General features: G+C 46.9%; 1 protein-coding gene across 1 annotated transcript in view; it reads left to right on the top strand.

Moving 5' to 3' along the window:
• RBM20 (RNA binding motif protein 20) overlaps window positions 1-26,637 on the top strand; it is a 166,750-nt gene that overhangs the window by 96,032 nt on the left and 44,081 nt on the right. The window contains exons 2-5 of the mRNA XM_054690232.1: window positions 21,716-22,805; window positions 24,038-24,099; window positions 25,728-25,819; window positions 26,155-26,246. Coding sequence (XP_054546207.1) covers window positions 21,716-22,805; window positions 24,038-24,099; window positions 25,728-25,819; window positions 26,155-26,246 — 1,336 coding nt within the window. The remainder of the gene's footprint in view (window positions 1-21,715; window positions 22,806-24,037; window positions 24,100-25,727; window positions 25,820-26,154; window positions 26,247-26,637) is intronic.

The raw sequence follows: 26,637 nt of genomic DNA, 5'->3' as shown, positions 1-26,637 counted from the left end.
AGGCCAGAATTGCCTCCTGCTTCTCCCATCCCAACACCCACCCCTTCCCCCCCAGTGTCAATGCAAGGCTGGAGCAGAAGCAGGACCAACGAGAGGGGCAGGGCCAGGGGCTTGGCGTCCAGCAGTCGCCTTGGGCTGTGTGATGTCAGAGCTGCCCCTCCCGTGAGGGAGACAGAAGTCCCAGCTCGCCCCACTCCCGGGCCATCAGGGTGGGCCTCAGGATTCACATGGTTCCTGGGCTGAGGAGGGCCTGGGCTGGCCTGCTGTTATCATCTGGAAATTCTTAATGCATTTTGGGCAATGATTCTGCTTTTTCATTTGGCCTCAGGTTGTGTAGCAGGGCCTCTCTCACCATGCCTGGAACACACCTGGCTGCAGCATTCACCTTATTTTACCCTATTCTCTATACTCATGACTCGCCTTGAATAAGAGGAGGTATGTTAGTGGAAGGACAAGGTCTTGGGAATCTAAGAGTCTGTTTCAAGCAAAGGTATTAACTTTGGGACTTTAGGTTACTGTCACTTGGAGCGTCAGTGTTCTCATCTGTTAAGTGGGGATATTTATCCTAAGTTTTTAAACTCTGAAGCTTAAGAGAATGTGTGGAGCCACCAGCATAAGACTCTGCATATCCACACGACTACCTTGTGCTCTCGCTGCCCTATGCCTGGCATAGCGTGGTATACAGCAGGTGCTCAACACACACTTGCTACATTTCAGTTAGTGATGGCCAATGTATGCCTCTTCATGTCCAGATGGGACCAGGGTTTGCATCTTAATCTCTGGGTAAGAGCCAGGAGCGCACAGTTTGAAGGGTTCATTTGAAGGCTTTGATTTTCCTTCTCTTGTGAATTGTGAGTTCCGGCCATGGATCAGGGCCTTTTGTCTTACTAATCAAGTCACCATCACACACATGACATCATACCATGTGTCACACTACGGAACTCAAGAAAGCAGATCTTCAGCCGGTGCTGCCTGTACCAGGCGCTGGGCTGTGGTACACACACACCTCCTGTAATCCCAGCAGGCACCATCCTTACACCATGTCCCACAGCGACAGGCTGGCTCCAGGGTCCATGTTCTTAACCACTACACACCACGGCTCCTCCTCTTGGGCATACAAGAGCGGATCTGGTAGATGTGATGGCAGATTGCTTTTCAGTAAACTCTTGCGCTGGGAAAGTCCTGGGCATGGGAGGAATAGAGCCGGGACGGGCTAGATGTGCCGTTGCCAAGGAGCCTGCCTGGCACCTTGGGGAAGCCTGGTAGATCATGGGAGGCACCAAGGGCTGAGCAGAAAGGCAGCTTGGGCCAGGTTGGCTGGTTCCCATAGGTCAGGATCTGAGACTGGCGCCTTTAGGTGTCTGTGACTTTGTCAGCAGCTGAGAGCCAACTACGTGGGGCAGCCTGTGGGCTGTGACTAAATTAGGAAGAAAGAGCCCTCAGGCTGTGTTGGGCACTCACTGGGGCAGGTGGGTGGTGGAAGGACCTTGTGGACACTTGGAGACGAGCTGTCCAGACACACAGCACTGCCCTGTTCACGTTGACTTTTCAGTGGGCTATAGGGTCTCACACATGGAGTCCTCACAAGAGGAGCCCTTGCTGATGCCCGTGACCAGGCACTCCACCCTCACCTCCCAGGGCTGGAGTCACATAGGAGAAGCCAGGGACCTTTGTCCCTATCCGTTATAAGTTCTTTGGGGAAGTTTCACCTTGTGGAAAGCATATTTTGCTAAATAATTCTGGGCAGGGATTAGACTGGACACTAAGCCTCACTGGGGAACATCAGACCCTCCCAGACGGAACCAGCTGGAGTGACACCTGGTCATGAGGTCCCTGTGGCAGCAGGTTTTGATTTAGAAAATCTCATGAAGGTTGAGTTGGGTTTGACTGTGTAAGTGAAATTTGGAAAGAGAAGAGGGAAAAAGTGCCAGGAGAATGTCACTCCTGGGCAGAAGAGTGAGCGAGTTCGCAAGTAACTAAACCATGCATGAGACCAGGCCCATCCTGACTCCCAGGTCTTTGGCTGTTTCCTCACTAGGAGGAGATTCTTAGTTTTGTTTTTCTTTCTTCTTTTTTTCTGTTTCCTAGCTAGACTTGGGGCAGGGTGTAGCCTCACGGCAGTTTCTCACCTGGCATCACTGGTGTCGTGGGCTGGTCATCCCTTTTGGGTGTGTCTGTCCTGAGCATTATGGATTTTAGTAGCATCCCCCCAAGTTTGGACAAACAATAAGTCTCCCACATTCCCAGGGGATGGTGGGGGATCACCCCCAGTTAAGAGCTGTTGCTGGGAGCAGACGACAATTTGTTTTTCCTACTGAAAAGTATTGCAGTGACCACCTGGTTGGTCACCTCATTCCAGGGAACTAGAATAAGAACAAAAGAAGGGCCAAGCTGTTTCGGAAGTTTGTTGTTTAGGAGTCGATTTGTCTACTCATCCTAAAAACCAAGCAAGCAAACACCCAAACCCATCACTTTGCTGCCACCACCACCAAAAAGAAAAAAAAATAATAAGTAGGCCAGGAGGTGTTGAAATTTTATTTGAAAAGTCTGCATGATTAACCCAAAACGCCCTCCAGAAGTGTTCTCAGGCAGCCTCTCTATGAGGAGCTGGCCTGGGTGTTGATATGTGAAGAGGCTGAGAACATGTGGCATAAACACCGACTGATATCTTTGCCATTTACACTCAGCGTGTGTAATGCGGCAGGAATGGCCCCCGGTGCATGTGACTCCTTCCAGACGTCCGCGGCTACGCGCTGCCCTGGGACAGGTCTTTCTCTTTCTCTCACTCCTTGGCTTGCATTCCCCCCTCCTCTGCCCCTTCCCAGACTCAGGGGAGTTTACGTGAAAGCCTGTCATGATGGGCATGCAGAATGCTGGTAGAATGCACTGCGATTTTCTAGGGAGGTGCATGCGCGACACCCAAAATGACTCTCGGCTTCGGTGGCCTCAGGTCAGCGCTTAATGTGCCAGGAGCCCTGTTCTTTTTCAGAAAGGTAAGGTTGCATGACATCGTCCCACCTTTCCCCGAACTTGGGGGAAGTCGGGGGGCTTTTCTTCTTCTCTGCTCCAGGCAGCCCCCCGGCCATGTTCTTGGCGCTAAGCGTTTGTGCATGAGTATGCGATTTGTCATTTCCCCACCCCCTCCCGTTAAAAAGAAATGCACTAAATGATTCACAGCAGCAGGGTGACATGTGACCCAAAACAGTTTTCCCAGGGAAGTCAGCAATCCCAATGTCAGGAAGTCTAGATGCTGTTTTTACGCTGGTCACGAAACTTTTCTAAAGAAAAATTGCATGGCCACAGGAAAACAGATTGCGTGACCAGCAGACCCGAGGGCATGGAAAGGGGACACTCCCCGAAGGCTGAAACACTCAGGGTGTGGAGTCTTGGAAGGTTGAGGAGCTTTGTGCTGGATTGCTGGATGTGTCCATGATGGGAAGATGACTGTTAAAGGCATTTGAAACGCCTGGATCTGTCGAGCGCGGGCTGAGACCCCTGAGTGGACGGGGGGTGCTGCATTAGGATTCATGAGCAGGGGACCTGTCACCAGCAAAGAATGTTTGCGACTTACTTTGAGCACCTCCGAAGGAGCCGTGATGCACATCTCAGCAACTACGAAGTCTCTTTAAGCGCAGATATAAATGTTAAAGCAGGACTCTGTTCCTAGTCCCCGAGTGAGCAAGTGAGCGTAGCAGCTCGTGTCTCAAGGTTCAGGGGACGTACTTGGACGTGGATGGTCTGCGAGCAGGCTCAAGCACAACCAAACATGACTCACCTCGTTTCTTTATCTGGTACAATTAAAAGTAGCGTCAACACATTCGGGAAAGGAATTCCGATCTTCAGCTTGCCAGTGTGTAAAAGCAAATCCATACTCGTAAAATGGACAAATATGTATCTTACATCATGGGAATTTTTTTAACCTTAAAAAAAATCCATTATGTGGCTTTGCCATTGGTTCCTGCTTTATATGTGTTGGAATCCTTTTTTTCCCCCCTTGCAAAATGTCAGAAAACCAGAAGGGAGAGGGTTAATATTTTCACATACTCGCCCCTCCCCTACATGCAGACCCTAACAGCTGCCACGTATGACTTTGTGGAATTTGATATTTCGAATGAAATGACTTCCTTATTTTCCATAGTCATATAATAATCAATTTTACCATAGAGAACTGTGTTCATGTCAAGCCCAGACTGGTCCTAATTAGCAATGGATGGAGTAGCAGGGGGAACCGCTGTCGAGCAATTCGAAGAGAAAAGGCAGCCATCGAATTTTAACCACTCTTGCCGCAGACAAGTCAGTTCTCTGGTTCTCTGTCAGCTTGGATTTTTTTTTTTTTTTGCAGGGCACTGAAATATAGAGATGAAATGATATGTCCAGGGTCACAACACTGACGAGCAATGGCTCTGAGCAGGGCGTAGTGATGGTTCCCTTGGCATAGAGACCCCTGGCAACTGGACTTGAGACCATGCCTTGGACACCTGCACTGAGGCCTTCCCCACACCCTCCTGCTCTGAGATTTCCTCAGGGAGATGCAGGAAGTGCCTGGCCCAAGAGAATGACTCAAGTCTCAACCCAACTTCTTCATCGTTGGCCTAAAATACAGTGAGGCCATTCCTCCATGAGGACCCCCTCCCCATCTTTATTCTGTAAGGTGCTTTGCAGTAAGACTTCTGCTCAGGTGGCCATTATGCGTGCCTCCCTAACTGCTCAGAATCCAGAATACCCCACAACTATCATCCACACAGCAGATCCACACAGAATTAGCTTCACCTTATAAGACTTGTAAACAACCCAAATGCCCCAAAACAGATGACTGGCTCAAGAAGATGTGGTGTATATACACAATGGAATACTACTCAGCAATCAAAAAAGATAAAGCAATATGGATGGAGCTAGAAGGGATTATGCTCAGTGAAATAAGTCAGAAGGAAAAAGAAAAATATTGAATGGTTTCACTTATAGGAGGAAAACAGGGGAACCAAATAAGAGTTCAGGAAAAAAAATAATAAAAACAACAAAATTAGCAGGAAACCATGAGTCAGAGACATTCTATGAGAGTGGGGGGAGCAGGAAAAGGGGTCAAAACGGGAGAGAAGAGCCCAAGGGACTATGGTGATGGTGCATGGGTGAACTGGTGGTAGAAATTCTTTGGGGACTACACTTGAGAAGAGAAAGCAAGCATTGTAAAAAAATGAACAATGAAGTAAAAAAAAAAAAATATATATATATATATATATAAATTATTTTTTTAAAAAAAGAATGAGCTTCACCTTAGCTGACAGACCTTTCATGAGCCATTACGAGCAAAACTAACCACCATAATGGTGTGCTGGTTCAGCGCCCATTAAGCGTGGGGGCTTAAAGAACCAAGTCCACCAGCGACCAGTTTCCCCCGACTAGAGCTCGCACTGTCGGGCTGAGCAGCAGGGCCGGGCCTGGCCGAGCTCAGGCAGAGACACCTGGCTCTCCCTGTGCATCTGCTTTATTCCTTCCCCACCCAAGCCAGGCTCTGCTTTGCACACTGCAGTCACCACTCTTGACTCTCCTCCTCACCAATTTTCCCTCCACAGTCCCTTCACGGCACGAAGGTGGGGGTGATAATTTGTGGCTCTGCCCTGTTGTTTGTTCAGATGCCCCTTTTGCTGCTGCTGAGCTGTTTCTGGGGATGGTCATTAGGTTTTCTTGACTGCAGATACTTTTTTTTGTGACTGTGTGAATCCTTTAAGATCATTTGTCTATTCCTGAGGATCTCTTGCAAATCGATGGGGTGTCTTCCTCTGTCCAGTCCCTGGAAGCAGCCTCATCCACGTCCTCAGCTGAAATCTTCAGTGCTCTCCACAGTCCAGCACGGAGTCTCTTCAAACTCATCATGTCATCACAGACTCCGCAGGCTGCGAGGGTCCTGGTGGGAGCCATGCCTGTTGGGAAGTGGGGGTCTGCAGCGACATGCAGGTCCAGACACCAGACAGGCTCTTGGCAGGGACCCCTGCCATCGACTGTTTGCACGTGTAATGGATCTATGCTTTAGAACCTTCATTACCCGCAAAGTAGTGCCTTATTGAACAGATGATCTGTGGATGTTCTGGAGTCTCTTCAAACTCTCTTGTGAAATCTTTGAAAAATCAGCCAGTTACACTTGTTCTTGAGGACACCTTGGCTTCAGGCTGGCCCTCCTCATCAACTCCTTCCCGAGGGAGCGCCACCAGGCCCTCCAGGGGAAGGTTCCACTTGTTCTTGAGGTAGCCTTGGGATTAGGTGAAGCCTCTTCCTCTTTACGGTCACTGAGAAATCCCCCTCATGGGTCCTTCGGGAGCTACAAGGACACAGGTGACTGTTTCTCTTGGTGGCGTGACTCCGGAATTGCTCAGAGAGCACTGCTTGACTTGCACAAGAGAACAGAGTGTGTGCATGTGTTTGGCCCAAAGCATGCAGTTGACTGCGCCTGGGCTCTCCCTACTTGCTTCCCAGTTGAAGTCCGGGTCCACCGCACGTGGTGGCCAGCTACACTCTAACTCAAGTGACAGAGTTCCAGCGCTTCTGCTTGTTTTTGAAGCTGAACTAAGAGCTAACTTATACTTGACGTTTTCTCTCTTTTCCCTACCACCAATCTTTACCCCCTGGCTCTTTCTCCCTTGCCACTCCCTCTAAACCTCGGAACCCTCGCCACATTTATTAATGTCCACTAGTTTCCATAAGTATTTTACTTCGTCAAGTCTTCTGTTATAGAAATGTCTGGTATTTGTTGTCATTCTGGCTTGCTTTACTATGTTACTTCTTAAGGCCCTCAAACTCCTTCCATTTTGCTGTAAATGGCAGCATTTCATCTTTCCCGATGGTTGAATAGTATTTCATAATCTCCTTTATCCACTCACCTGTCAGAGGGCACTTAGCCTGTTTCCATGACCTAACTATTGTGAACAGAGCTGCAATAAGCACTCTCGAGCATATTGTTTTTTTGATTGATGGGTTCTTGTTCTTTGGATTGATGCCCAAGTGTGTGGTTGCTGGGTCATACCGTATTTCCATTTTATTTTTTAAGATTTATTTATTTATGCATGCAAGAACTGGGGTACAGGCCAGAGGTGTGGGGGTGAGAGGATTCACCAGAGACAGAGTGGGGAACAGAACAAGCAGATCCACTGAAATGCACTCCTGAGGGGAGTGGCAGGCGAGGCAGGAGAGGTCTCCTGCACCATGTGGGTAGCTCCTTGGCTGGGGATCAAACTCATGATGCAGTGGCTGTGGATAGCTTCATAGTTTGTGTCTTACCCCTTGTGCCACCAGGGAGGCCCCTCCATTTTATTTTTTAAAGGTAAATCCAGATCATTTTCCACAATGGTTGTACCAGTTTACATTCCCACCAACAATATAGGAATACCTCTACCTCCGCACCTTCTCTAACACCTGTTGTTGGGGATCTTTTTAATGTATGCCATTCTCACTGGGTATCTCAGTAAGATGGGATCTCACTGTGGTTTTAACCTGCATCTCTCTTATTGGAAATATGATGAATATTTTTTCCTATGTCTGTTGACCTACTGGATAGCCTCTTTAGTGAACTGTCTGTTCATATCTGCCTCAGTCATCTGGGATCTTAACCACAGGTTTAGTTTGTAGTGATTTGAGAAAATATCTAGAATGGCATGTGCAACTGTAACCAAAACAGGTCTGTCCCTCTAACTTTAGCTGCTTTGTCTTTTATCTCCTCTCTGCAGTAATGTTCACAGGGCCACAGCTTTATAAAATACAGGCAAAATCTCAAAGCCAACTACGTATAGTATTCTCTGCCTTGGGTGGTCCCTATTTTGTTGACCGTGGTCAGAAAGGTATGTGTCTTAAGGCACTAGAAACTTTCATCCACTTTGGGAAGTGGATGATTTCCCAAATACATAGTTACATTGTTTATTTATAAAATAACCACCTTAATGTTCTCATTTACTCTAAGGAATGTAGAAGAATTAAAGAGCACGTGTTCCCAGCACACAGAGAAACACACACCTTCTACTTCATGATGAAACACTTAGTATATTCTGCTAAGGTCTGCATTTCCGAGTGCTTGGAGACTGTCATAAATATAAGTGAGTTGAACAATGTTTGTTCAGTGCCTCTAATTTACTTGGCACTGAGCCAGACTGATGCTCAGGAATCTGAAAGATCTGAGGATGTGGGTGATGTCTTCCAGGTGGTAATAATTGAGGAGACAAGAATCATTCCCCCAGCAGACCTCACCTATCTGCAGCAGCAACTGTATGCTTACTTTGGACGAAGTCTTGCCACAAAAAAGCGTTTACTGTACTATGTGAAAGATGCTTTGATATATTGATCGATTGCCTGCTGTGCCTGTGACCTTTTGTGGGCTTATAAAAATTTCAGTGTTTATTCTTAAGTATAATTTAAGACAAGTAGCCATGCCATTAGTCATGCTAAAAATGATTTGTGGAGCTCAGAGAGGAAGAACAAACTAATGCTCTTTCTTTATAGATCAGTGAATCTCAGACTTTGCTTCACAATATTGTTCTCTTGGCAAGCTGTTAAATATCCTAACACCTAGAGTGAATCAGAATCCCCAGAGATGTGACCCCAAGCATCAGTATTTAAAAACACACCACTATCTTCCAAGAAATTGTGACGCTACCAAGTTTGAAATCTAGTGATATAGATGACTTTATCAAAAACTTTTTTTTAGCCTAGAGTGAGTGAAAGGTAGATTTTCTTATAATGATGTTACTTGACTAAAGAATTGTTGGCATCCTGGAGCCTGACCCTGCTGTTCTCTGTCCTCATGAACTCACTATGAATGGAGCTTTGCTTTCTTCCTGTTCAAACCTAATAACATAGCACTGAGCCAATCAATCAACCAACTAAATTTCCTGAGCTTTTGTGAACCTTGAGTGTTTTCATGAACCTGGAGGCCAAATGTTGTTGAATAGGTTGACCAAGTCTCTTAAAGGAAAGTAGGTATAAAAGTAGTTACATGTGCCCCCTGAAATATTTTTTTACAGTGTTTGGAAAGGAAACCCTTTCTTGGTGTAGTGGGAGGCTAGTAGATAGAGGTGGCTCATTGAAAATATGGCTTTTACTCCAGTTGGATGGTGGGACAAGATATTCTAGTTCAGTGGTTCTCAAGGAAAAGCCTCAGAATCATCTGGACTTGGAGATTCATATTCTCAGGCCCCAGAGCAGAACTCCTGACACAGAAACTAGAGGTGAGCCTGGCTTTGGTATTTTTAGAAAGCTCTCCTGGTACCCACCAAAACTCGAAAATCCCAGCTGTGCTCCACCATGTCAGTTAACAGGTCCATTAAGTGGGGCACAGGTGCCTGTCTCTGACCTTATCCAGGACTAGGAGCAGTGGAGGCTAATAAGTCAGATTTCTCGGTGCTGAAACCATGACCTGAGCATGCTCACTTTTCCAGGTATTGTAAACACAGTTTTAGAAAACATCCATTGTCCTAAAAGCATAAGGCATAAAAAACCTTAAATGTTGGCTCATCTGAACCTCCCATCTCACAGATGAGAAAACTCAAGTCTGCAGAGTCAAGTGACAGCAATAAAATATCAACAGTTCCTAGTGGTAGAGTCTGTGTAAGAAGCGGGTCTATGTACAACCCAAACAGTGCCCCCTCTCACTACCCTACCCCCACTGCCTCTTCAATTTCACGTGGACTCCTAGTATTTGGTTTAAATCACTTTGGTTAAAAATGTCCAGGTTGATAGTCAGGCAATGCTAGGAAAAAACCAGCTATCTTGCTATCTTGAGAATTTTAATTCTTGGAAAATAACCTCAATTTTTATTTTGATTTAAAATTGGCTTGAATTTTCTAAACATCCTTGTATCAAATAAAGCTCAGGGAACTGCACCACTGAAATTAAAGTTCCAAGATCACAGGAATCATCCCTGCAGCCTGTGTTTACTCTCAGAAACATGTAGATTAGACCCTCTACCTCCTCAGATCACACACTGGAATTGCATTTTCCTTAGATTTAGTTAAAAGGAAAAATGTGACAAGTCTGTTCATTGAATGTTTTAGAATTTTATACTTCATATGGTGGCTGGTATTTACATAATTTTGACAGTGTTCAAAGATGGAATCTAATCCGCATTCTCTGCAGAGCTTCGTCTTCAAAGCCTCATGGCAATGCATACATGGAACATTTAGCCAGGAAAACAAGTCAAGAGTGTGACACTCAACTGTTATCTCCACGAACATACATACAGGGAAGATGTGTACATGCATAGAAATGTTTATTGGTTCACGCACTTACCCGGCAGGCACTATGACCCAAAAATGGAACACATAATTCCTGCCTCTAAAATAACTATGAGGCAGTGAGGAAGACAGATGAGTGAGTGACTAGACAATCACAAGAGAGCGTGATAGGAATTAGAAGAGAGTATAATCAAGGCTAATAGAGCAGCAGGGCATTCTGGAGGAATCATGGAAGGGGTACCAGCTCTCACTGGAGGGAGGCAGAAGTCAGAGAAGGCTGCCTGGAGGAGGTGGCATCTGCAGTGCACATGAAAGGATGAGAATCAGGTGAGGTGGAGAAAGGAGGAGGTTGTCAGGGAGAGGCATTTATGCTTGTACAGACATTGTCCTTCAATGGGGTACAATTGGCCTAGAACCAATTTAGGTAGAACCCCTAAATACTCCATTTGCCTGTGTAGACACTAACATTCATCTTCTCAGACAACTTTGTGCAGCATTTTTAAACATATATTTCAAACAGATTGTTTTCCCATCTCAAATGACTCCAGTGTCCCCAGGAAAGTGTGCAGGTTGAAAGGTCACTATAGCTTATGTTTCTGAGAAAACACAAAGAGGTTTCCTACCTAACCTCAGAAATTAAACTGAATTCCTCCATCTTAGCCTTCACCCCCCCCAAAAAAAAAAAATTGAAATTCCACCCAGCACAAACTTCCTCAAGAATTGTGGACAAACCACCTCCAGCCGGAGTGAATTCGTGATACACTTTACTGTGAATACCATGCATCTGTCTGGAATACCTGGGGAGAGGAGAGCATCTTAAGAGGCACTTGTGGTGCTGTATTAACTAAATCTTCATGGGTACTGTGCAGAAAGGCTCTCCTGGCACTAACTGCCTGCCCAGGAGAATAGGAGGAAGGGCATCGCTGGGTGCTCCTCTGCCTGCTCCCTGTCCGCGGATTGGTGGTTTCTCTCTTTAAAAGCATTTCTGGGAGCTTAAAAATAGCTTGATTTGTGAGTAATAATAACCCAATTGCATTCAATTCAGGAATAATACTTATCCTTGTGACCATCATCCCCATCATCATCACCATCCTGCTGGCAGAGCCACACGTCCTGTTTGACCTTCTGCACCAGCCCGCAGGGCAGACACTACCTCTGTTTGACAGATGAGGAAATTAAACCTTTGAGTTTCAGATTTCAAAGGTACAAAAGTCATTGGAGATTCTTTTACCCATCTTTCTCATTTTACAAAAAAAAAGGGGGGGGGTCAAGTTGACTGACCTGCAACCCCATGGGGAGTTAAGAGTGGCTGTGAGGCCAAACCTGGGGTTTCTGATTTCTAACTGACCGTTTCTTCACTCCACCATGCTGCCTCCAGTCTCCAGTGTGTTAAAAGAAACCTGGGGTCTCCTAACCTCAAAAGTTAAACCAAATCCCTCCATTTTAACCTGTACAAAAACATTGAAATTCAGCCCAGCATGAATTTCTTTAAGAATTGTGGACAGACAAACCCTGAGGAGGGGGGGGGCATGCACATGTTTCTTTAGGGAAATATTGTTGAAACCAGCCCTGCAGGGTGTTTGAGAACCCACGAGACTCCTGGAAAGCCTCTTATTCTTACCCTTTTCTACTTGTAGATCGATGCAGATAGGCAGGCGTGGAGGCAGATATACACACGACGGTTGGGTGTCAATGGGGAGAGGAGATGGAATCAGAATGGCAGAATCTCAAAGAAGACTTGAACTTTAATTGTATAATTTTATTTATTTTTCTGATAACAAATAATGGAGGCAAAAGTGATTTTAATGATACCATTTAATTTAGGATGAAGGGATGAATTTGTTATAGTCTTCATATTTTTTAGCTTTAAAGTTCAAAGAAAAACAAATATGAATATTAAAAATAAATTACCACCTTAGTACCATCATATTATAAAATAAAGATATTTTAAAGAAAAATAGTATGAAAAGAAAGAAGAAAAAACTAATATATGGTTTTTGGTGGCTCGCTGGTTAGGTGGATATTAATTTTCTCTTTGCTTTACATTTTTTCTGTTAAGTATATTCTTCTCTCTGTATTTGCTGCATTCTGTGTACATTTTGAGCCACTCAATAGCTCCATACCACAGGTTGTTTAAAATCATGTCCTGGATACATTAACTAAACTTACCCTGGTGATCGTCTTGCAGCAATACACACATCATTACACTGTATACCTTAAATTTAAACATGTGATGTGTCAGCCACATATCACTAAAATCAGGGGAAAACCCTACTCAGGCATCTTGGAAGAAAAACCACAGGTTAAAGGACAAAGCTTTCTATTTTAGTACCTTTAAACAAAAGGAAAAACAACAACAAAATACCCAAACCAAAAAAATCACCTCCAAGGAAGTTGGACCAGGAATCTGGTTTTAGAAACTCCCTTTAATGAAAGTCTAAACAGAATATTGGTTAAAAAAACCCCTTGTTCAAACTCCAGCCAAGTCCCTTATTCTCTGGAGGCCCTTGGGCGGTTCAGTCTTAATATAAACTGGACGTGGTCACATGTGACTTAGCTGTGCACGTGGTTGTCCTGGAGATCAGATAGCTAACGAGGCGGACGCTCTTGCTGACACTCCAACAGAAAAACATGAAACAAAAGAAAGGTGATGGGCTTGTCATCGCTGTTATGAATCACCCCAGGAGGTGCCGTGCTGATGTGAATCATCCCATGATAACATCACGGCTAAAGCCCTAACACTGGCAATGCCAGCACTGACCCAGTAATCTCAAAATTACTCAGAGGCCCAGCACATGCTAATCTGGCAGCTCTGTTGTTACCGTGAAGATCCATTGTCCAAAAAAGTGTTGATTTCGGGCCTCCCCGGTGGCGCAGCGGTTGAGCGCTGGGTTGCGAAGCTGCCCGCAGACTCTGCAGCGCTGGTTCGATTCCCGGCTGCTCCCCGGCCACCGGAGGAGGGTCCCACATGGCGCGCAGACCTCTCCTGCTGCCCGCTGCTCCCCTCAGCAGTGTACTTCTGTCCTTCTGCCTGCTCTGCTCCCCGCTCTGGCTCTGGTGAATTCTCTCACCCTCCCGCGCTTCTGACTGTATCCAGTGCTTGTATCTTTAAAAAAAAAAAAAAAAGTGTTGATTTCATTCCTCTCCAAGCACAGAGAAGACTCGCTGGGTGCAGGCGGACGGGGACACGTCCCACTGCGGAGCCCCTGCATCAGCCCTGAGGACTGGGCGGACCTGGGTTCCCCTCCCTGCTCTGCTCTGTCTAGATGTGTGACTTGGGGAGATTCACACATTTTGCCAGCTTCCCTGGGTGGCACCTTTTTCTTCCCTAGCACGAGCAGTTTAACTCAATGTCCTCTGAGGCCTCTTCTTGTTCTTAACATTTGTGATAGTTCCTTAGAGTTTGAACTTTAGCCCCAGTATGACCGCAGCAGCGCATTGTCAGCCTTGTACCCTGGCGTGTGGGGACTGCTCCTTGTGGCTCACAGTCTGATCAAGCTTCTAGGCATGTGACAGTAGTGCTGAGAATTTATGATCTAGAAGTTCAGCTCCCAGGCGGCACCAGGATGGCAAGACCCAGCAAAGGCCTCCCTGAGTGTTGCATTTTATTTGCTTCACACCGTGCAGGTGTGACAGGGCTTGCACAGCAGTCTTTTGCCTGGTCATGAGCTCTCACCTGCACTGCGTTTTAGCTCACGGCATAGAAGAAGACAGGGCTTGGCCTGGAAAGGAGCTGAGTTGAACTGGAAGTGAACTTAAGTTGCTGATTGGAATCGTGCTCTTTGTAAAGTTGGTTGATGGGGTCGGTTTAGGCTGGTTGCTGCCTGGAGCTGCGTTTCTGGACTTCTGCTTCTGGATGGTTGAACGTTACCCAGGACGAGCTTGCAGATGAGTCTACTCGCATTCCTACAGGGGAACTTCAGCTGCATTACCGTCGGACAGCACTTAAATCTGTCTTTGACACCTTCTCGGGCTCACCAAGCAAGCAGCTGCCAGGACTCTGTATTCCCCTCAAGTCCTGTTGCCACCCCTGCTCCCTCCTCCCTCAGCAGATGCCCACCCTTAATTTTCACCTGCCTTTTCTCTGTGTTCACCTCTCTCTGCATGTCCTGTCATCTGTCTCCATCTCCAAGAAGCTTTGTCTCCGTGTTAGCAGGCCCCACCTCGCCACAGCAATGTTGATGATGATGATGACGACTAGGATGATAGTCAAATGGACGGGAAAGAGACAGGAGTGGTGAGGGTGGCGGCTGCATTGGTTTAGTGGGTGCTCACTGTGTGCTGGGAGCCACGGGGAACGGGTGATGTGCACCCCACCATTTAAGTCTCAGACCAAGCCTGTAGCTTAGGTATAACCACCCCTATTTCAGTGAAGGCTTAGAGAGGATACATATTTTCCCACTTACAAGCACACACTGGAATTCATACCCAGGTGGATACTAACTCTGAAACCTGTGCTCTCAGCCGCTGGACGCTGCTCCTTTCAACCGCCCACCTCCATCTGCTGGACTCCACTCATTCTACCAGAAATCTCAGTGACAATGAGCTGATCTCCAAGAATGCAAGTGACAGACATTATTTCCTCTGAAAAGGATGAGTATTTTATCATCACATAGAAAATGTCCCCACTTTAGTTATTTTCCAGCTGATTCCACACCCTGACATCTGTACAGCACATGACAACTTGGGGACACCCTGACAATTTTTTTATTTACTTGACCCCACATCAACCCTCACAATATAGATGAGAAAACATCATGGCTTCTCTTTTTATAAGTGAGGATGCTGGGGCACGAAAAGGTCAAGTCTGTTGTGTGCTGTGACACAGCATGAGTTGGGTCAAGAATCCAGGGTGCCTGGTACCTACCCATGGTTCACACAAGACAGCCCCACGCTGCCCAGCAGGCACTCGCATATCCTCTAACACTTCAGCTGGTTCTCAGTGTGGCAAAAATTGTCTGTTAGTTGTTGAGAAATGAAAGTATCTCAATGAGAAACTGACCCCTACTCCCTGGAACACTCGTGTGGCCAGGCCTGGGTCTCTGAATCTATGAGAGGTAGTCACACCGCCCACACCCTGTGGGGAACTCTCCTCCCACACCCCAGTCACACCCTATCCTGACCATGGCTGTGGGGATCTTACCCACCCAGGCTGAGGAGCATTCTGCTTTCCCAGCCTCCAGGAGGCAGGCCTCTGGCCAGCAGTTACTCACCCCAAGGGCTTGGCTCAGTTTCCCCTCAGGGGCCCTGAGGCTCCAGCTTCTGGTGCTCACGGTCTGCTCCACAGAGGAAGGCAGAGATTGACAACTGGGCCTTGGAGGGAGTATGTCCCAATTAAATGTTGGTGGTTTAAGTGGGTTGGCTTTCTTTTTGCATGATTATTTTTATGAAGCAATTGAAGGAAGTGTATTGGTGCACCTGTAGGAAAGTCAGGGCAAGTCCCAGGGCAGCTGGCTCCAAGCATTCCCAGGAGTCCATCCAGCAGCTGCCCGTGCCCATCTTGAGGCCAGGGATTTGGGGCATGGCTTTATTCTCAAGCAGGTGTCCTTTAAATGGTGGCTTGACTTCAACCAGTTTCACAGCCCAGGCCCGACAAGACAGCACTCCCACAGCTCCCAGATACCAGGGAGTGTCTGTCTAATTTCTGTGGCCAGGGGCTTGGACTGGCTGGTTCTGGGTCACATTGGAGGAGTTTGACTATTTCCCTTTCACACATGAGAAAGTTCTGAGGGTTGCAGAAATTAAACAACTTTCCCCCATCCCACAACCAGTAACAGCAGATAGAAGCAGGTCTCTGGCCCAGTTCAGCCAATAGGCGACTATGCCACGCGCAGACGCATCTTTGCTTTTGTATTTGGAACAAAAGGTCCAGCGTGTTTTTCTTCAGAGTTCAGCGACAGCCCTTGACTTGGCCCTTCCTTCACTTGCTACGTTTCTCTAGAATTTCTGAGCCTCAAACCACTTCCTCTCTGCACTCTGCTGTCTGTTCTTTACCTCCTGTGTTAACCTGTCTCTCCTGCGATCTCAGAAGCTTTCTCTATTCCCATCCCAGTGTTCCTACGGTCTAGCAACTTTGCCCGCCTCATAGCAATTGCTCCATCCACGAGGATCCTGTGGACAGACCCATGAGTTCCGGGTTGGCCAATTTGATGGAGTTTCAGGTTCCTGCTGGCCGTTTGCATGCTCTCTCGCTATTCCTTTCAGAACGGGATGAATTACATCACAAAAACCTTGCTGCATGTCCAGTGCCCTGACTCGAACCCAGGATGGAAACTTTGCCTCCCTCCTGGTGCCCAAATACTAATCCACGTTGCATCCTGCTTGGGACTCAGAAAAAAAAATGTGAAAGAGCTTTGGGACAAATAACGAGCACTATTCAGCTGGAACAGCTGTTGTGTTCCCTGGGTGGGTACAGTCTGTGGCACATCCTTTCGACATCATGGAATTAAACCATTAGAAACAGTTTTCATCTGCATCTCCTAAATCTCCCTGCATTGTACAGGCAGCTAGTTCTCCTTGCTGTTATATTTTAGTTTTAAATCTCTTGAGAAATGCTGATTTAAACACACACACACACACACACACACACACACACACCCATTGTAAGCAAGCAGGGAACCAAAGGTTTTTATGTAATCATGCACTGTGAATTCTCTGTAACAATGCATGTCTCTGACATCCTGCAGCGGAGGAGGCGGGAGAGGGATCAGAGGGAGGGAGGAGCTCAGGGGACTAAGGTGATGGTGCACGGGTGCATTGGGGAAGGAAACTCTATGGGGACTACACCTGAGGGGGTGGGAGGGAAGCAAATATTGTTTAAAAAGGGCCACATCAGCCCTAGGGACACGGAGACTTGCAGAGGCCTGGATGACTCAGTGGCTCTGCTGAGTGTTTTTCTGAGTGTGGATCAGCCTCCTATGTGGTTGTGTGATAGACATTCTCGTTTTGTGCCTGGATGCCCAGGGATACAAGTCACTATGAGCTCACCCCTCCCAGATCTGTGGGTTGCCCTTAGGACTGCAGGTGGTGCCACTGCACGGGTGTTTGTAGGGGAAAAGAGGATGTGGCGGGTACATAGAACTGCTCCCTAGACAAAGAGCCTCCCTACTATCATCTTTGGAGCTTAGCAGGGGTGGGTTCAGAAGGGAACCCCATCTTTGCATCTCCCAGTGGTTAGTGAGTGCCTTGCATCTCAAAAGTAGTTACTATCTCTCTGATTAGAGGGGAGGACCACAGATCAATATGGGTGCAGATGATAATTTGGTAATGAAATAGTACTGGCACTTAATTACTTAGGCATGGCTCTTCTGTCAGGCTCTAGAAGCTGCTCTAGATGTCCTAGGGTCTCATTAAGGTTTGACTGCCACCAAGCTTTGGGCACATCATTTTCTCTTTGCTATTGAGGGGTTTAGAGGAGTTGATCTTACCTGCCATTCTCAGCTTCCCCAGACTGCCATTGCTCTAGCTGGTAAAGAAAGTGGGCTTTAAAAAGGAAGAGGACCCTGGGTTTTGCCTGTTTGTGCAAAGTCCCAGAGAGTCTTTGGATGCCTGCTCAGATGTTCTAGGCTCCCCCAGGACCTCAGGGCCATGAGTTCAAGCCAACAATATCCACACCCACCACTGCTTCTCTCAGTGGAAGCCTTTTTTGTATCTAATTACCTCGGTGGTTGGTATTAGATTCTTACTGCTGCTGTAACAAAGAACTACTACTCTAGCAGCAGCAACAACACAAATTTCTTATCTTACAGTTCCAGAGGCCAGAAGTCCAAAGTCAGCCTCACTGAACCTAAGTCCAGGTGTTAAACAGCTGGTTCCTTTTCGAGGCTCTGGCTTAAAATATTTTCTGGGCTGTTCCAGTTTCTGGAGACCCCTGCATTTTCTTGACTCATGGCCCCTTTCTCCATCTTCAAAGGAGGAGGGACATCTCTCTTTGCTGACCTCTGATTCTAATCTTAGATCTTCTCTCTGATTCTGATCCATTTGCCTTCATTTTATAAGGGCCCCAGTGATGACCTTGGACCTATCCCGATAATCCAGGAGAATCATTTAATCATATCTGCAACATCCCTTTATCATATAAGATAATATATTCATAGGATTAGGATTATGAGGATTAGGATATGGATATCTGTATGTGTGTGTGTGTGGCGGCGGGGGCGGGGGGAGCATTATTCAGCCTACCATAGAGATTATCCATGTGCTTTCAAAAGAGACACTCACATCTCAAATCACCAGGATCTGATCACCATGCCCATTTTCTTCCCTCTTCATTTTTTTCAAGGCCATTACTGAGTGCCCACTAACCTGGAGACAGTGTGCCAGGGAAATTCCAGAATCTCCAAGACTTGCTCTCTTCCCTCATGGAGCTTACGTCTACTGGAGGAGAAAGATACATAGGCAATTATTTTAACACAAGGTAGAATGTGCTAAATGATACGAGTGATAAACCAAGGCAGTGGGAAGACAGGAGGGTGACATCACTTCTAGTCCCTAAAGTGGCAGATCACTACCCTCATTTGGGGCTCATAAATATGATTGCAACGTGTACCTGAATATTAGGTTATTAATTCTTATAGGCCAAGAATTTTAGGCCTTAAAAAAACAGGGTGATGTGTCTTTTCCTCTTAACGAAAAGGTCTTTTATGCAAAAAAGGTATCTAGTTTGCATGATTCAGGTGAAATCACTTCTACTCAAGGTGGATTAAAGTTGGGGGCAATAGACAGAATTTACTAGGCAAAGCAGAAGCTGGAAAGAAAACCTAGTTAGCCTTCTGACTTCACCCTGGACCCAAAAGGGTAAACTTCTACGACCTGGGTCATACCTGGAATAGTACTTGTTTCTATGCCTGACCAACAAATAGCCAGCACGGTTGACTTTCTTAGTTGGGAAGACAGTTCTTCCTCATGTGTCCTGTCAGAGGTGAAAGGGAATCTCCAACAAGAGCTCCCACCAGCCCAGAACGCAGTTTTAGAAAATACAGCTGACTTCTCTGGGAAAAACAAAACCAACCTTGTCTTACTCTGGTCATGGAAACCAACTTGGCACCTCATTATCACCTTGTTAGCAAGGACAGGCTTCGTTGTGGACGAACCTGGTAGGAAGGGCTGGCCCTGTGTGGGCAGGGCTTTGAGTTAAGCTTAATTGCTCTGCTAAAGCTCAGCTACTTAATGCTACACAAGAAGAAATCTATCATCAGACTCTTGACCATGCTCCACTTCCTTTCCTATTCTTGACCACATCAATAATTAGTATCTTCTCAGCTCAATACTGCCGTGGTTTCTGTGTGGGACAGCCACATGGGGGCCACCCAGGCTTGACTGCGACCAGCACAATTACACAGAGGAGAAGAGGTCTAGGGCCACCTTCAACCTTGACCCCCCCAAGTCCCCAGTATCTTAAAATGCAGCCCTCAGCGTAGCACAGCTGCTGGCTGGGCAGAGGTAGAATCTCTTTAATTACTCAGCAAATTCTTGATTTCTCACAATAAGAAAGAATAACCCAAAGTCATTGCATCTGACTCTGAAAAGTGTTTTGTGCTTGTACTTTAATGTGGGTGTGTCTGAAGTTCTGAGCTCTCATGTCAAGCAACACTGCAGCAGCTGTGGAGATGCACTTGAAGAGGGCTGAGAAGATGCAGACTCACCCTCCTGTGCACTTTTCAAAGCCTGGCTGGGGTTTGACTCCCACATCTACACACTCACCAACAGGGAGTGTAAGCTCACCTCATCTCTTTGAGCTTTCAGTTTTTGTTCTGCAAAATTAAGTGAAAGTTAATTTATATCACAGAACTGATGGAGCCATCAAATGGGTAGCCTTGCAGTCAACGTAAGACTCTCTCATCTTCCTCCTCACCTCTCCCTCACCTGTGTCCACCATTCTTGCAGACCAAAGCAGAGCCCAACCTAAGCAAAAGCTCTCTTGCCTCAGGTATCTCTAAAATGGGGGAGGGGTAACATGCATGCACTCTCCCACGGCTGCCTTTTTTATCCTCACATGTGCCTGGCCCTCCCTCCACCTTCTCTCGTCTTGTGATCATCAGATTTGCACTGTGCAGAGTCAATGAGAGTGGAGTCCTGTTTAAGTGTCCCAACTTCGCAAGTCCTAACCGAGGCATGCTGATCAGGCAGCCTGGGTTGTTCAAGGTCATCCCAGTGTCAAATGCACAGTCTCATTCTCCTCATTAAAATGTTGTGGAAATTCCAGTTCATCAACTTCTGAACACATGTGATTACATCCCCTGCCCGGAAGAGGAGTTTAAGACCCAGGAAATAGGGTGTTGCAAAAGAGCTCTGATTGTAACCGTGTAACCCAGGCTTTCTGGGAGAATATGCCTCCTTTTCAGAGCGTGCCTTTTGAGTTTTGATCCAGAAGACACTGTAACCAACCAACAGAGGTCACATGAAAGTCACAAGTTAGGCAGCACGCTCCTGCTCCTGCCATGAGATTCTGAGAAAGCCACTACCACCTGAGACTTCAAATTCAGATTCTTCACTTGCAATTCTTGTAGTCATTCCTTTTATTGGTTGGATTTGAGAGCAGACTGAAGGGAGAAAGATTCTTATTGCTTTGGGGTGTGGCATGGGGACAGGGTCAAAAATGCGTTTGGCACAAATATACACATAATTCCCTCTGTATGCAATTTTGAAGTCTGCTTTCTGATCTTACTATTAGAGCATATGGATTTTCTCATGTCACTCATTTTTGGGGTATACATCAACCTTACCAAATTCAAGATAGCGTCTTCCTCTGGCAATGATAAGGTGGGGTGTCGGGGTGGAGAGCAGATACCCAAAGGGCATTTACTGTGCTAGAGTGTTTTCTGTCATAAACTTGGCCCTGGGTACACTATTTTGAATGTTTTGAATAGTTTGCGATAAAGTAGAGATTTAAACACCAGTGGTAAATGGTTACTTAGCATTCCATTATGCAGATTTATCATCATTTACTCAGTTTAAAACCTCCCTGCCCGTCCTTCTAATATCAGCCATTTGTAATTTTCAACTTCGGACTTTTAAAATAATGCAGTATTTTAAAACATCTTTGGGCATCAGATTTTATTTGCCTTTTAATTCTGTTTATTAGGGTAGATTTGCAGAATTGAATCATTGGGTCAAATAATACACCAGATTTCCTTTCAACAAAGCTGCATGAATGTAGATAATCATTCATATTGTGAGCTTTTCACTTTATCTCACCATCTCTGAGTACTGTTATTTTTCCAATTTTTATTTTGCTAGGAAAATATATTTATTTCTAATGGTTTTAGTTTATATCTTTTTGATTACCAGAGAGATTGAACATTCTGTCATAAAATAATTTTTCCATTAGCGTTTTTTTAAATTGATGTGTACATGTGAGCACAGGATTTTTCAGACTCCCTTCTATGTGGGGCCCTTGCAGGGGGGTCTTGTTTATGTGGAGGGGGGGAATCACAGATAAGCAACAACCCCTGGCCCCCCTCTGTGAAAACCAGCTGTGCATTTAGACCTTTGTCTTCCTGCAGTGCCGCCAAGCTCCTGGACAAGACCCCGTTCTCGGTCAGTAACCCGAACCCTCTACTTCCCTCGCCAGCCAGTCTCCAACTGGCTCAACTGCAAGCCCAGCTCACCCTCCATCGGCTGAAGTTGGCACAGACAGCTGTCTCCAACAACACCGCGGCTGCCACGGTCCTGAACCAAGTCCTCTCTAAAGTGGCCATGTCCCAGCCTCTGTTCAACCAGCTCAGGCATCCGTCCGTGATCAGCACACCCCACAGCCACACCGGGGTGCCCCAACATGCTGCCACCATGCCCAGTGCCCGGTTTCCCTCTAATGCCATTGCTTTCTCACCCCCTGGCCAGACGCGGGGCCCAGGGCCTTCTGTGAGCCTCCCCAGTCAGCCCCCCAGTGCCATGGTGATGCATCCTTTCAGCGGGGTGATGCCTCAGACCCCTGCCCAGCCAGCAGTCATCCTGGGCATTGGCAAGACTGGGCCCACGCCTACTGCAGCGGGATTCTACGACTATGGCAAAGCCAACTCCAGCCAGGCTTATAGCTCTGAAACAGACGGCCAGCCCAACTTCCTGCCAGCCTCGGCCTCTACCTCGGGCAGCGTGACCTATGAAGGGCACTACAGCCATTCAGGACAAGATGGCCAAGCTGCCTTTCCCAAGGATTTCTATGGACCCAACCCCCAAGGGGGCTCGCATGTGGCAGGCGGATTTGCCACTGAGCAGGCCGGGGGCATGAAAGGCGAGGTGGGTCCACTGCTGCAGGGAGCAAACAGCCCATGGGAGAGCCCCCATGGCTTCTCTGGCCAGAGCAAAGCTGACCTGCTAGCAGGCCCCAACCTGTGGCCTCCACCCCCCAGCCAGCCCTATGAGCTGTATGACCCCGAGGAGCCCACCCCAGACAGGACCCCTCCTTCCTTAGGGGGTCGACAGAACAGCAGCAAACAGGGTTTCAGTGGTGCCAGGCAGCGGGCCAAGGAGGAGCAGGTCATGCTGTCCGTGAGGCCCCTACAGGCGCACGAGCTGAATGACTTTCATGGTGTGGCCCCCTCCCACCTGCCCCACGTCTGTAGCATCTGTGACAAGAAGGTATTTGACTTGAAGGTGAGTCGTTCAAGGTTGCTGGAGCCGGGCCGGGCACCACCACAACCCAGCTGTCACCTCGTGAGCAAGGAACTGTTGCACTGTGTAACCCAGTGCTGGTGCCTGGGTTATAAAGAAGGTTCTCGGGAGGCAGAGCTTCTGCCTCCTGGAGGGGGACTTTTCCTCTGCCAGATGCCTGGAAGCCACTGTTCCTCGAGGACATCTATTGTCTTGAGTACAAAAGGGGAAAACAGCAGAATCTTAGGTCAGGGGCAAGAGAGTCATTCTCTCTCTTGAGACCTCAACAATTTATTCTAGAGGGCCTCAGTTTCCCCATCTGTTGACTGGAGATGAATCCTGAGGATACCTTCCTGGGGATTATAAAATACTTTGGGCCCCTTGTAATATCACTCTCCTGCCCAAATGTGTTGCTGATGCAGTGAAATATTCTAAAGCATAATAATAGCTAACTTACATTAAACCCTTTGGGTGTGTTAGCAGTAACTCTACAAGGTAGGTACTGCTATCATTCCTATTTTACAGAGAAGATTCCCATTTTATGGAAAGGTGAAATGACTTGTCCAGGGCCCCATAGCTATAAAATGGCAGAGTGGAGAGTTGAAGATAGGTTGGGATCCCTGAGCCTGTGCCTCCCGGCACATCTCTGTTGATCTGCAGAGCTCACCAATGCTCTGCTCAGTGGGACTCACGCCACAGTGTGCTGTCATTCCCCTCTGCTTGGGCCCCATCACACGGCACATCCCTGACACTGGGGGGAAGCACCCCCTTACCTCCAGGCTCAGGAGGGGCTGGCTTACACCAAGAGGTGACAGAGGATTTTGTCTTTCATATAAGCTTTTTCTAAGATTTTTGCAACTCAGTGTGAGTCACCCTGCCAGATTCTCCCAGCTGAATATAAAATGGGTGGGGTCTTTCTGGAGTGCGGGGGAGGGGTAGAAGGTGAGAGGTGTGGTGGTGACCAAGGGTCACTGAGGGGAATGGGAACTGGACTTGGCATCTGGACTCCCATCCAAGATGGGCTGGGCTGTGTGGGTGGAATGGGGCTGAGGAGTGAGGGCTGGATGGGAGGCAGGGGAGTGGTGGGAGAGGTTGGCAAAGGGAAGAGGGAAGAGAGAGGCATCTGCAGGGCTGGTCCAGCCTCTGGGTGCCCTGAACACCCTGCCCATATGGGGAATCCCACCGTCTCACGGACCTAGTTCTCCTTCAAGTCATTTTTCTTTCCTCTGGCCTAGGACTGGGAGCTGCACGTGAAGGGGAAACTCCACGCTCAGAAATGCCTGGTCTTCTCGGAAAAGTAAGTGCTGTCCAGGAGAACAGGTCTGTGCATGCCTCAGCAAATCTTCACTGAGCTCTCGCTGTGTGGCACCCTCTGTTCTAGGTGCCAGGAAAGAGCAGAGGACAAAACAGAAAACAGGCAAAGTCCTGGTCCTCAGGGAGCTGACACGTAGTAGGGGCAGGAGGGTGGAAGATAAGGAAAATAAACTAGTGAATTAAATAGCATCCCTGGTAATAAATGCTAAGCAGGAAACATCAGGGCAGAGGTGGTGGGAGGGATGGGGAAGTGTTTGCACACACAGGGCTGGATTTTAAATAAGGTGGTGGTGGGGAAATGGCCTGGGAAAGCTCCTAGGAAGGGATGGATTGGCTGTCCTGGGGGGGGGTGGCATGTGCTCTTGGTAAAGTGAATGCCTCTGGGAAGATAAAACAATGCCATTGTGGCCAGAGTGGAGCACTGGGGTGAAGACCTGATGGTCTTCACTGGGCACTGGGGTGAAGTCCTGATGGCGTGGACTCCTGTGGGAACGTGCATGTTTGCTTCAAGAACAATTGGAGATTGGAGCAGTTGGAGGGCTGAGCAAAGTGGTGATGAGCTCTGAGTCCTCTGGAGGGTACCTTGGCTGCTGTGCCAATCACCAAAACCTGGAAGTAGCCTCAAAATCCACAATAGATGAATTAATAAGCAAAATGTGGGCTCTACAGACAATGGAATATTAGACAGCCTTTAAAAGGAAGGGCTTTCTGACTTATGCTACACCATGGATAAAGTAAATAAGCTAGTCACAAAAGGATGAGTCGTATGTGATTTCACTTACGTGAGGTTCCTAGAGTAGTTAAATATGAAAAGGGAGAAAGTAGAATGTTGTGGTCAGAGATAGAGGGGAGATGCTGTTTAATGGACAGAGTTTTAGTTGCAGGATGAAAAGAGTTCTGAGCAGGGACAGTGGTGATGATTGCACAACATCAATGTGCTTAATGCCACCGTACGATACCCTTAAAATGGTTATGATGATGAATTTTGAAAATATTATATTTTACCACAATTTAAAAAATCTGGCTTTTCTTTTCTTATTGTGATAAAATTCACCATTTTGACCATTGAAAGGTGTGCAACTTAGTAGCATTTAGCACACTCACAAGGTAGTGCAATCATTACCACTGTCTAGCTCCAGAGCATTTTCATTACCCTGAAAGGAAACTTCATACCCATTCAGCATCAACCCCCGTTTCTTCTTTTCCTCCTCACCCTGTTTCTGGCAACCACTAATTTGCTTTCTATCTCTATAGATTTGCCTCTTCTGGACATTCCATACCAATAGAACCATATAATATGGTATGTTTTATGACTGGCTTTTTTCACTTAGCATAATATTTTCAAGGTCCATCCACATAGTAGCAAATACCGCCTTTCCAGGGCTGAAGAGGCCACGTTTTGTATGGACCACATTTTGTTTATTCATTCACCTTTGGATCTGTATTTGAGTTGCTTCTACCTTTGGCTCTGTGAACAGTACCGCTATGAACAAATGCACAGGTTTTTGTTTGAATATCTATTTTCAGTTACTTTGGGTCTAGGTCCAGGAGTGGGAAAAGATAATTCTTTGTTTACTTATCAAGGAACTGCTTTCCCTTCCTCCCCTCCAGCGCTGGTGTCCACTGTCTGCTGGGTTCAGCAGAGGGAACGCTGTGTGCCACTCCCAACAGCACAGCCATTTATAACCCCGCTGGGACCGAAGGTGAGTAAGGCGCTGCAGGCCAGGAGCTTGAAGCGGATATCATGTCTTTATCCACCAGATGTGCCTGATGTGCCCTGTGATATGTCTATAGAGCAGACAGATCCCAAGACACTAAACTGCACTGGGCCAGCTGTCTGGGTTCTCTGACTTTTTCAGACGTGTTTTAGGCACAAAGCTTTGCTGGTTTGTGTGCCTAGAGGTATCATCCTGCCGATTGCTGATCAATATGTTAGAAGAAATTTTCCTTTTTTCCCTTCCACTTAGGTCCTCATAATGACTTTTGAAGGTAAAGCATCTGGCTGGGTTTTTACCTGGCTTCTGTAATTTTCCTTTAGATTATGCCTCAAATCTTGGAACATCCTATGCGGCCCTTCCAGCAAGGACATTTGCTCAGCCGAATCCTGCATTTCCCTCCCCTGGGACAAATGTGAGTACAGAAGGGTTTTCTCCATGCTTGCCATCATCATCATCATCATCAAAGCATGTGTCTGGAGGAGAGAGGGTGCGGAGGAGGCTGGGTGAGCTGGTGCAGATGTAGCTCTGTGCAGCGCAGGCAGACCTATCCCCCAGCAGAGGTCCGGAGTAGCTTCACTCAGTCCAGCTAGTTTGGAAACACACAGGCCGAAGGAAGCTTTACAATTCTTAAAATTGAAAACATGCATAGACTTGCTAGCATTTGCTACGGGTTTAGAAAAATGTAAGTTCGCACTTTTCCGTATTGCTTTTTTAAAAAGACTTTTTGATGTTTTATTGAAGTGGACCATTTCCTATGAAGGGGTAATTCTGAAACTTGAACCAGAGAGAGAAAATGTGCTTGA

Source organism: Talpa occidentalis, unplaced genomic scaffold (assembly GCF_014898055.3).
Source record: "Talpa occidentalis isolate TD23 unplaced genomic scaffold, MPIMG_talOcc4v2.1 talOcc4.8, whole genome shotgun sequence".
Taxonomy (NCBI): domain Eukaryota; kingdom Metazoa; phylum Chordata; class Mammalia; order Eulipotyphla; family Talpidae; genus Talpa; species Talpa occidentalis.
Note: the sequence above shows the minus strand (reverse complement) of the source record. Positions and strands in the feature narration are given on the sequence as shown.